Here is a 12,543-nt window from a genome sequence, read left to right as displayed (position 1 = left end):
TACCGAACAGCCCAATAATTGGATGCTATTATAAAACTGCACATACCAAAGAAATTTTCACTCCGATCTAGAGGAGACTTCTTGGAGATCCTTCGCAATTGGTGCCCATCTGGTCAGCTTGCTTCACTTGACGTCAATAGCCTATTCACCAACGTTCCAACCGAACAAACTTTAGAAATAATAGTCAAACATATCTACTCTAATGAATTTTTGTCAGCCCCATTAATCCCTAAAAATATTCTACTTGATCTCCTCCACCTCTGTACTTCAGAATCGCCTTTTCGGACCCCAGATAACAAAATATACCAGCAAATTAACGGTGTAGCAATGGGCAGTCCTCTTGGTCCAACATTTGCCGAATTCTACATGTGTGAACTCTTAAACCTGACCTTTACTGTCGACATGTCAACAACATCTTTGTCATTGTTCCAGAAAAAGTTCACATGATGAAGCTTCGCGTGGCTTTAGAACGCAATTCCGTTTTGACATTCACTTACGAATTTGGATAAAATCGCACATTGCCTTTTCTGGACGTCCTGGTGCAAGACGATAATAATTCGTTTGTCACTCACTAAAGTTTATTGAAAACCTACAGATGTCAGAAAGGTCCTGAACCAAGAAAGCGAATGTCCCCAGCGCTACAAAATCAGCACAATATGCGCCTTCATACATCGAGCGTTCAAGACCTGTACCTCTGCTCGTGACTTAAAAACTGAACTTTGAACCTGCAAACAAATTCTTGTCAACAACGGCTATGTAAACAAAACGATTGACAAAAAAATTTCTAATATCAGAGCACATCAAAACCAAACAGATGATTCCCCATCAAGAGGTTGCGTCATCAGAATTTACTATCAAAATCAAATGAACGATGGTCATAGGACTGATGAACGAGTCCTCAATTCAATTGTGCAAAATAACATCAGCTGCACAACTGTAACTGACCGAATACAACTTATGATTTACTACAGAAACAAAAAGATCAATAATTTAATCATGAAAAACAATCCATGTAAAAAGTCTGGACTGCTACAAGAAACCAATGTCATTTACAAATTTTCCTGCATGAAAGAAGGTTGTAGACTTCTCCAAAATGTAAATTACATCGGTTTGACTAGCACGACATTGAGTCGCAGACTCCATGCCATCTGCAAGCTGGAGGACCAAAGAATCATATGCGGGAGGCCCACAACGAGACCATCACCCGTGCCATGTTGGAGGCCTACACCAGCATCGTCAGTGCCCCGACACTACGAGACTGTCGATAGCGGAGGCTCTCATCATTAAGGACGAGTCTCCTGCTATCAATTTGCAAACTGCGGGATTCGTCAGGACGTTGAAATTATTCTTGGATTAATTTGATTTTTGATTTTGAACTGTATCTACGATACCGTAAAATGGGGTAACTTTGACCACTTTTTTTTCAAATTGATGCCATTTTTTTACTAGATAAGTTAAACTTAAATTGAAACATGCAAAATACAGGTCTATACTCTAGCTTTACTTACCATAAATTGCTGGCTCCTGCCTCTCATAGTTTTGATGTAATTTCAAAAAAAGTGATGGTCTTTGTTACCCTCTCAGTATTAGGCCTTTGATGGCCATTGACAAAATTTTTCTATGTCAAATCGTTTTTGAGTTTTGGGGGTTTTTGTTAAAAAAACGAAAAGTGGTCAAAGTTACCCCGCCGGTCAAAGTAACCCCATTTTACGGTACTTTCTGTATGAACTTATGTCATGTCCATATTTCAATTTTAGCTTTGTAATAACTGTTCACTTGCTTGATAATGAATATAGATATATTTGAAATGTTGCATTCTAGTAAAATGTCATTTGGTAATCTGCTTTTTGATATCCAAGCACCTGCAAGAAATTTTGTTTGGCTCATCGTAAAAAACAGTAAGAAAATTATCAATAAAATGTACCGTACGCTCTGGTCTTCAATCAAACCTGTATAAATGAAAAACTTCTGCCTAACTACACTACCATAATATATATATATATATGAATATTTAATATAGGTACATAATAATATATGACTAATATAGGGGCCTAAACCCTAAGGCATACTGATTTTTTGTAAAATTTGGTGATTCTTATTTCTTTGCTCTATCCAACAACTTAGTGGCACCAACTAATCTTGAATAGATATAGCTGTTATATAAAATACTTTCTAATTTTCTTTTTCATATGCAACCCTTAATAATATATGTATCATTTATGATTACAAGTGTTTCAGAACTAGTTAACAGGAAATATTGTATTTCTTCATTGCTTAATGGATGGAGGTGTGATTTAAGATGAATTTTAATCTCTATTGATGTAACTCTTCTAACTAAGAAGGATGTCAGAGAGGTTTGAAGTTCTTGATTTGGGAGCATTGGACAGATTATTATCAAGGCAAAGCTATATTTGTGGTTATCAGCTTTCATCTGCTGATGTTATGCTGCATCGATCAATTTCTGCTGCAAGAACTGCTTATGAAAAGCATGTCAATATTCTAAGATGGTTTAATCATGTAGCCAGTTTTTCTTCTGTTGAAGTAAAGGCAATAAGCTCAGTTAAATTTGACACTATTTCTATTGATGGAGTAAAAATTATAAAAAATTTACACTCCAGTCAATCCTTGGATAAGAAAGCAATGGTGCAGCCAAAGGAACATAAGCATAAAGATGAGGTGAGGGATTTTCATTATTAATCTTCCAGAACATTACAATGTTTTGCATTCCCTAGAATTGGCATTTTACCCACTACCAACTTATAGTCACCATCTTGAATAAAACCTGCAGCTTGTGGAACAAAAGTTATCTTATCTTGCCTACAAATAACTCTTGTTAAACTCCCTCTCTAACCATCCTAATTTTTATACCCTTGTATATTATTTGAACTTCAAAATATTTTAAAATTATTTAGGTTGCCATTGACAACAGGCTAAAGTGGTAGCTTTTACATGCTCCAAGTTGCTTGATGTTCATTTATGTAAATTTTTGTCCTGATTAATGCTTCATAATTTCATGCATTTTATTTTTGCTTTATGTTGTGCATGCAAGATATATAGTCAAGTGGGGTAAGACAGGATCACAGCCTTCATGGGGCAAGAAAGGACCAGCCCATGGCATGCATTCTAATTGCACTGAATTTAATTTGACAAAAGAATATGTTAGAACAATCATTGCCTGTCATTTCAGTGTTTGTTTCAACCCTCTTCTGCAAATATTGAATTTCTGGCTAATTTTTAAAGAAAACCTATGTGAAGTAGGGTCACAAAATAGTTAACCCTGTTTAGGAAATAAGCTCTGTCTAATGACAAAAAATTTTTTGGCCAGGTTTGTGGATGTAGGCAGGTAACCTCAAGTAATAAGCAACTTTTGAGACATACTTGGCATTCCTACCTGCTACCATCACTGCCTGACATGTATTCTAACATGGGGTAAAAAAGGACTGGACATGGGGTAAGACGGGACCACTAAATGATCCTGTTTTACCACACAAGCGGTCCTGTCTTCCCCCACAAATGGTCCTCTATTACGTATTACCCAACAGTTTATCAAAAATAGTTTTTAAATGAATATATTATTGTGCAGTCAGTACATGGAGTATTTTGGTCAAAATTTTAATCTTTGGCTCAAACTTCATTATAACTTGTTAGCTCTTTTAATTAGAGAAATTTAGTGCACTATTTTAAATTGCATCAAAGGGATGGAGAAAATAGGGATGTCAGTTCCCATTATTGACCTGCAAAACTATGTGCCAGATTGGCCGGGGGAAAAATCATTGTGTGAAACATGAAAAATGATTATGATTGCAACTCTGTGAGAGGGCATGAGCTATGTTTAAAGAAGTGCACCACAAATGCAGTTAGCAAGGAAACACATGATGTCTCGACACTTAAGTTATTATCCATTGGTTTTATTACCAATTAGATAAATTTTTCAGACAATGACACTAATGGAATATACATGAAGCATTTAGCAGTGCTCTACAATGAACCAAAGCCAACCCACTATTATTATGCTTAACAAAGTTTTCTCGTGACAAAAACTCCAATGTGACTGATATTATAGTTGACTTCCCGCAATACAAAACAGTGAGAAGTGGTTGTTTAATCAAATAATGTGTTTCTAGATGGATAATATTGAATATCAGATCTGTAATTTTATTAAAAATCTTGTAACATAAGAATTGCCAGTTGGTCCTGTCTTACCCCAGCCTGGTCCCATCTTACCCCAATGGGGTAAGATGGGACCAGCTCACTTTTTGTAATCTGTACAGAAAACAATGTTAGATGCAAAACGTCAAAGTTGTAGCTTAGAAGCCCATTGCATAGATACACCTTGTGATAGGTTTAGGATTTTTTAATTATTCATGGTATAGATGCTACGGGCTTGTTAGTGATTTCGGTCCTGTCTTACCCCATCTGACTATACATAAAGGTATAAAGCACATGGTTTTCCTTTTGCTTTAGTAGATCTTAAATGCTATTCTATTACTCATAGATTAAATTGAGCAATTGTCATGCAATACATTTTTTGTGTGCCATCTGAATGCAAGTTATCAGAATCTCAAGTGTATTATTGATACTTTTTTCATTGGTCAACGTCTGACACAATTATCATTACCACCAATTATTTTATTTATGGCCTTCTATTTATTTACAGCATAATCTGTTTATTTATGGCACAATCTATTTATTTATGTCATAATTCGTTTATGTGCAGTCCAAAAGTAAGGGTGATGGTGGCAGCTCCGTGTGTGAGCTCAAGCCTCCGCCAGGTTTCATTGAACACAGACTGCAGATGTGGGATGAGTTGAAGAAGAAACAAGATGATTTTATTGCATCCCAAACCCCTGAACCCATTAAGGTAAATTTGCGACATTGCTCACCAAAAATAGGGCAGGTTGAATGGTTGATAAGAGGGAGAGAAACTAAAAAGTTTTTCATTTTAAAATTTCAGCAGTCATTCAATGTTTCAGATTATAATATAGTTTACTTTAATATGAATAGATTACAGTTGATAATATGATGGTAGTTCAACATCAGTCTGGATAAATGTGTGAAATTGTTGTTGATTCTATGGCAATACAGCTGGGTGAGTTAGCCAAGAAAGGGTAATTTTTGATGCAATTTATGCAGTTATTATATGCATGTTGATGCAATTTGTACTTTCATCTGTCCAAATAAACCTCTGAGTCAATTATGCATATATAGATCATACCAGGCTTATGCTTGGATCCTCTAAATTTCATATAAAAAATTTTGATCCTTTAAATAGCTTGTATAAAATAATTCTGTTCCCCATTTTGACTAGTTGTTTCTTATCAGGTTACATTGCCTGATGGAACTGTGAAGGAAGGTCTTTCATGGCGCACCACCCCTTATGATGTGGCTAAGGAGATTAGTCAGGGTCTTGCCGATACCACTGTGGTGGCTAAGGTGGATGAAGAGGTCTGGGATCTTGATCGGCCTCTCACTCAAGACTGTAGTTTGAAACTGCTTAAATTTGATGACCCAGATGCTAAACAGGTGATCTCCTTGAATATGTAACCAAGCTACGAGACTTGAGATTTGTTATTTACGTATTTCCCCTTTTTATGTACTGGGATTTATTTCTGTGATTGGAGGAGCTAAGGATTGATCATGATTTTTGAAGGCTAGTGATTAATGGCAATCCTTTTTTTCATTTGTATTTGTTAGTGAATTTGCCCCACTGTGAACTAATCAGAATGTATTAAATATCTGTGCAATACTTCCAACATTTATGATATTTGTATAGGTAGTATTGTGCATACTGAGAATGGCTGATTAATTTCATCAATTTCTGTACAATTAAAAAAAAATTGGAGCGAGCATCCCCATCAAGTTGTGTCATTGATGCTCCACGTGCTTTCCTTGTTCAATTAGGTTTTCTTCAGTATTCATAAATTATGTATAAAAAAGCCAAATGGAAGTGAGCAAAAATTTTAATATAGCGCATCTATTCACTACCTATCATACAATTTATGTGCTCTTAACTGAACTGTACTTTTTGTTAGGAAAAAATTTTCATTGCTCCTTGTAGTGGAAAAATTCTCAACATTTATTCTTGCCCTGATGTTCGTTGTTCTCATGTTCGTCCCCCCATGAAGATTGACTTTAACTTCAGGTATTCTGGCACTCGACTGCTCACGTGCTGGGCGAGGCAATGGAACGCATCTATGGAGGCAAGCTGTGCTATGGACCGCCCATAGAGGAGGGCTTCTACTACGACATGCATCACGAGGGAGACGGTGTGTCGTCCACGGACTTCCCTGTCATTGAAGACCTCATGAAGAAAATATCTAAAGAAAAACAGCCTTTTGAGAGGCTAGAAGTATCCAAAGAAGACCTCATCAAGATGTTCGAGTACAATCCTTTCAAGGTCGGTTATGTGCAAATGCTGAAGAAAACTTGGTGAAAAATTTTGTGTAGCATCTAAAGTACCTACTAGGCAATCTCTTGCTAGCAGAGTTTTTTGCGAATTGTTCAAAAATTAGGTCTATGTTAAGATCGAGAGTAATGATCGACTACTCTCTTCTCCCTCTGTTTGTGTGCCATGCAAAGCAATACGCATATTTTCTCAATTTCTTGGGTAATTGATTCGTGTAATGCTCTAAAAAAATTTATTTTTGAGAGTTAAAATTTGTCCGATTATTTCCCAACTGTCCACACAGGAAGGTTGCCTGGGTTTTCCGTTTTGACAATTTGATTATTTTATTGCTACATGTATGTATTTTTGTTGACTACCTTATATTTACCATGAACTGTGCCCAGGTGCGAATCATCAAGGAACGCGTGACGACGCCAACGACGACTGTTTACCGCTGTGGTCCGCTCATCGATCTCTGCCGCGGCCCACATGTCAGGAACACCGGCAAGATAAAGGCCATGGCTGTAAGTATATCACCGTAAATCATAGTATCTATAGGCACGATAAGGATAGTTACCTTCAATACTCGAAATTGATGAGTAACTCGTGGAGTCATTCACAATATTTTGTTGTGATGGTTGTAGTTGACCTCTAGGTTCACGTTGCTTGAACTGGAAGGATATATTTTACATACAAGGCAATACATATTTATTATTTATGAGTAGCCACTGAGGAAAAATTTAACATAATACCAATAGAAAATTACATTCTGAATAGGTAGAACATTCACTTCTTAGATGATTGTCATAATGGACAGATCGTTTCATATTGAATTGGTTAACAAGGTTCGAGTACCACTAGCCCAGTGTCGCTCTTCACAGGTGACGAAAGCGTCTTCTTCATTCTGGGAGGGCAGGGCGGACGCTGAATCTCTTCAGCGCGTTTACGGCATCAGCTTCCCCGACCCCAAGCAGCTAAAAGAGTGGAAACATCTTCAGGAAGAGGCCGCCAAGCGCGATCACAGAAAACTTGGTCAGTGAATGTCTCATTCCTGCCCCAGTTGGAGTAGACTTTCAATATTTTGGAAGATAACTTCATTCTCTGAAAGATTAAGAACATTTCTCGAACATTATCAAACTGGATAGAAGTAATTCTAAATTTTTTGGATAGAAATGTATAAATGAAATTTTATAATAATTATTAGTTAAACCTTTTTTAGTTTATTATAGCCCATCCGCGTTGAGTATACCAAGGAGGGGAATGTAGAGGAAGCAGAGATTATCTGTATAATGTAGACTATGTTTGTTGTTGGTGAATTTCCATCCTGATAGAAAAGCACTGAAAATGGCTGCTTACATATGTAATACATTATCCAAATCAGGTATCCAGCAGAAGCTTTTCTTCTTCCACGAACTGAGTCCCGGCAGCTGCTTCTTCACGCCTCGTGGAGCCTTTATCTACAACGCCCTCATCTCTTTCATTAAGGATGAATATCGGAAACGAGGTTTCCAGGTGACGTTACTTTCCGTTAATTGTAAGTATTTCAATTTATCAGACGAATTATATTATTTATATATAATTTCCTTCTAAATAGCAACGTGTGGCTACATCTTACAGAATTTATTCTCTGAGGGATAATGAGATTTATTTATGTTGACAGGAAGTGATTTCGCCAAATGTGTACAACACCAAATTGTGGGAGACATCGGGCCACTGGCAGCACTACGCAGAGAACATGTTCTGTTTTGAGGTCGAGAAGGAAAAGTTTGCTTTGAAGCCAATGAACTGTCCTGGTCACTGCCTCATGTTCAATCACACATCCAGGTATGAAAAGGGTTCGATGTTCCTCTTAGTTAATCAGAACAATTCTAGTACTTCTGCAACATGTGTTAGTTTCTTTTCATTTTATCAAGGAATTGGTCGATACTTGAGCTCTCCTCAAATAAAACATATGCGCGATGATGTTTTTTTTATATTCCAAACCATGGGGAAATTTTGGATAATGCTGTGAAATTTGCCATCATCTAAATTTTTTTTTCATACACTTATTGATACTTGAGTTTGTCTACTCTCTACTGAGTACATGAGTGGAAATATTAAGGTTGTTGCTGTTAATTAATTAAATATTAAGGTTGTTAATTTCACGTCAGGTCTTGGCGCGAGCTGCCCTTGCGCATGGCAGACTTCGGAGTTCTGCACCGCAATGAACTTTCTGGCGCCCTCACCGGCCTGACGAGAGTCCGACGCTTCCAACAGGACGATGCCCACATTTTCTGCGCACCCTCCATGATCAAGGATGAAATCACGGGGGCTTTGGACTTCCTCCAGTCCGTCTATGGCATTTTCGGCTTTGAATTTAATTTGTGCCTCTCTACTCGTCCGGAGAAATACATGGGAGAGTTGCAGCTCTGGGATGAAGCCGAAAACCAGCTGAGGGAAACTCTCGATAATTTCGGGAAAGCATGGACGCTGAACCCCGGTGATGGAGCTTTTTATGGCCCCAAGATCGACATCACCGTCACCGACGCGCTGCGGAGATTGCATCAGTGCGCCACCATCCAGCTGGACTTCCAAATGCCCATCAGGTAGAAGAATTTATTATTCTTATTAAGTATGATCTTAGTTATTTGTAAATAGTGATCCGAATTAACATCTTATTTTCTTGAAAAATGTTCTTTGATGCTTTTGGTGTAACAGAAGATCAGTTATTTTTTGTATTTATCCCGTAACTGATGTAGAATAGACACGGCGATTTATGACATTTTAACCCATGTTGCAGATTTGACCTGAGCTACGTGTCAGAAACCGGAGAGAAGAAGCGCCCTGTTATCATTCATCGCGCTATCCTGGGGTCGGTGGAGCGCATGATCGCCATTCTGACGGAGAGCTACGCGGGCAAGTGGCCCTTCTGGCTGAGCCCCCGCCAGGTGCTGGTGGTCCCTGTGGCTCCGCCCTTTGACGAATACGCTGTCAGTGTGCGGAACAGGCTACATGCTGCCGGCTTTGAGGTGTGTCTAAGACTTCTATTATGAATGTACATGCCAACGAGGTTTCATGTTCGGAACCAATTTAATTCTTACAAATTGTTTATTTCGTTGAAGCTGTGTTAATTTTTTTAGTGTGCCTTTTATTGGATAATTAAGTGCATGATATTATGTAAATCTGCATTAGACTGTGGGGTAAGTGCCAGTCATTACCAACACACTAAAACAAGAATGGAAATGAAAGAGACTGGAACTGATATTTTAATGCAGTGAAATGAATAACAAGGTGGGCTCTGAATATATGTATTAAGATGTGGAAAAATTGTGTAAATAATTATACCCTTGGCAACGTGCGTATCTGTTGAAAAGTAAATCTAATAAATGATCGTCGTTGAAGATGAATGAAGAGAAATAATAATACAATATAACAATTATTCAGACAATAAAAAGGAACCTATTAGAGCTTAAACTAACCTGCAGCGGGGATCAGCCGAACGATAATGACTTAACGAGAAAATTGTGTGCGCGACGTTATCTTCCTAACGGTGTTGCCAAGGTAAAGGTAATTTATAATTTTATTACAAAATAAAAGTCGCAAAATGTCTATCTCTACAAGACTTGGCAAAAAAGATCCATCACAGCTTTTTTGCAAATTTTTTGATACTACTTGGAAGATACCGGTCTATTTTGGAAGCTTCTCAATTGATTGACCTTTTTCCTTAGTACCTATTGACGTTCTCTGCGCTTCCATTGCATATCATTAATTATTGACTTGCGAAGCGTACGTTTACTTTCTACAAGACTGTCAAGTTAGGCATGTTAAAAAAAGCGTTTCAAGTCATGACGCGAGAACATTAGGGTCGGAAACACTGCATGCATTCAAATTTATTCTGTGGAATTTGAGACACATCCTTACCCGAACACAATTATCCAGAAGGCACGGATTCCCTAATAGATTTTTATCCCTTTGGAAATCACTCATAATTCTCGACCAATTAGCTGAATCTATCGCTTGGCAATTAAAACTCAAGTTTCTGTTCCATATTCTAACTTTACTGCTTCACCGGGAGAAGTTGATCGCTGTGATCGCGATGATTGTTACTGCTGCCTCCGCACAGTTCACAAACTCACTCGACCGTATTGTTCCAAGTCGCGCTGTATCGCCGCTGAGTAGGTCTCACGGGCGTCAAGTTATTTTATTTAGTTTTTCGGGGTGGTGCCGTTTCAGTGCCTGTTAATGATACGATACCTCCAGCGGTATCATTAGCATTAAACATTATCAGTTGGTTGCTCTCTGTGAATGTGGACATTTTTGTATAAGATTTGTTCTGCGGTGGCTTCAATAATCTTCAGTGTTTTTCTTCAACTTATTATAGTACCCTCGAACGACAATTGTTGCGCCGTGTTCGTTCTTTGAATGATGTATCATTCAAATGTTTCAAAGTCACTAGAAGATTCTCGTAGCCGTTCGTTCTGGAGTACGTCGGGTAGTAGTGGTCGTAACCGACATGAACAGCTACAAATTGAACTTACGCGAAAGGCAGAATCTCCATTACCACCAATTTAGGTTGATTATGACAGTAGCGCACGATTTGGCCTATGGCCTTTAGTAGGCGATGCGTCCTTCAATAAACCATTAGGAAGATTTTGCAGGTGGTTCCGAAGTGCACCGACGTTCCATGTGAAATAATTTGAACCATACTACGTTCTTAGTCATTTAAACGCAACTTTGATTGCCAACTCAAATTTTTATTCACGTAATTCATCTATGTATCTTCAAACGACAGCACTCTTCGCAACTTTTCTCAAGTTATTAGTTTATATTCATATAATTCTCACGATTCATCAATCTGTCTCATTTAACGATGTGTACTTCAGGTCGATGCCGACACCGACGCTGGCGACACGATGAACAAGAAGATCCGCAACGGTCAGTTAGAGCAGTACAACTTCATCTTGGTTGTCGGTGAGAAGGAGAAGGCGTCTGGCACCGTCAACGTGCGTACCAGAGACAACAAAGTACACGGAGAGCACGGCATTGACGACGTCATTCAAAAGCTCCGAGTCCTCAAAGATAACCGCGTTTATAACTGGCAAGACTCCTTCTAAAGCTCTGCCTTAACTGTTTCAATCTTCAGGTCTAAAGTTCTTTCTACAAGAACATGATTGCTATTCTATACTTTTTTTGTCGTCGGTGAATGTCAAAGCGATGACGACGTGTGGTTTCAGCTATATATTATTTTGGTTTTCTCAACTTTCTAATTTCAGCCATAAAATTTGATTTTAAATTTCACATGAGAAAAAATCCAAAAATATCGTACCATACCTCGTTTTGAACCAGTTTTTGTTCCTCTAGTAAGGTTAGTAATAGTCGTAAGGTTTTCTTTTGAATATTTAAGGGTTAGACTTTTTTATTTTAGTAATTTCCTGGCTGTTTTCTAGCTTTCTAACTTATGATTTCTATTTGTAGTAGTTTTAACATGTAAGAAGATGATCGAGTACTCGTGTTGCATCTGCTGTAAATGAACTCATTTCTGCATGGGTCGGTAGTCAAGTTTGAACTTGTGGGAATGTGGGCGTTTTTTTTATTATTTCCTGTGGTCGATGAACTTTCAGTGAATAATCGACTGATTGGGTAATAAAACTAACTACATTTTCAATTTTTCTACATACGAATTTACAGATGGTGAAACCAGGATAATTCGTTAGATTGTCTCATTTGCGGTTATTGCACCAGTACCAGCTGAAGTTACAACCGTTTACATTTAAATCTTCAGCAGATTACACCGGATATAATAAATCTGTACCAAAATACGTATCAATCATGAGTTTCGTTACTACTGTTTTTGCCGAGTGTTATGAAAGTTTTTATTATCGAATGGCAATCTTCATGTTTTCGCTTTTTCGGATGGTTTGCTCCTTTACGTGTTGGTCTTGGGCGAATAGATTTTTCTCATTGATAATATATGCATTAAAGGGTGTTTGTCGTCTGTGTTTGATCTGGCGCGAGTAAGAGTTTTTTTTATAAATTCCCTCAATTTTGGAAGATTTTAATTGCCGTCCTGTTGTAGGTCAAAACACATTTTGAAATTCCAACAAGTGTCAATGCTCTATTGCAAATATATTGCAATTGGCAACGCAATTTTATTCTTATCCTTGATTTTTTATTCATTT

General features: G+C 37.8%; 1 protein-coding gene across 1 annotated transcript; it reads left to right on the top strand.

Annotated features, from left to right (window-relative positions):
• The first annotated feature begins 2,214 nt into the window (after positions 1-2,214).
• On the top strand, positions 2,215-12,506 carry LOC108680378 (threonine--tRNA ligase 1, cytoplasmic). Its single transcript, XM_018169187.2, has 11 exons — positions 2,215-2,676; positions 4,718-4,861; positions 5,323-5,523; positions 6,143-6,397; positions 6,790-6,909; positions 7,267-7,417; positions 7,767-7,897; positions 8,046-8,209; positions 8,536-8,970; positions 9,165-9,393; positions 11,248-12,506. The coding sequence occupies exons 1-11, from the start codon at positions 2,344-2,346 to the stop codon at positions 11,476-11,478; spliced, it is 2,394 nt and encodes a 797-aa protein (XP_018024676.1). The 5' UTR covers positions 2,215-2,343; the 3' UTR covers positions 11,479-12,506.
• Positions 12,507-12,543: the final 37 nt, after the last annotated feature.

This window comes from Hyalella azteca, unplaced genomic scaffold, assembly GCF_000764305.2.
Source record: "Hyalella azteca isolate HAZT.00-mixed unplaced genomic scaffold, Hazt_2.0.2 contig9715, whole genome shotgun sequence".
NCBI lineage: Eukaryota > Metazoa > Arthropoda > Malacostraca > Amphipoda > Hyalellidae > Hyalella > Hyalella azteca.
Note: the sequence above shows the minus strand (reverse complement) of the source record. Positions and strands in the feature narration are given on the sequence as shown.

Excerpts from the sequence above, each read along its gene's own strand:
- LOC108680378 (XM_018169187.2), top strand. The coding sequence starts at position 2,344 with ATGTCAGAGAGGTTTGAAGTTCTTGATTTGGGAGCATTGGACAGATTA. Across the intron at positions 7,898-8,045 it reads ATCGGAAACGAGGTTTCCAG|GAAGTGATTTCGCCAAATGT; the intron begins GTGACGTTACTT and ends TTATGTTGACAG. Across the intron at positions 8,971-9,164 it reads GACTTCCAAATGCCCATCAG|ATTTGACCTGAGCTACGTGT; the intron begins GTAGAAGAATTT and ends CCCATGTTGCAG.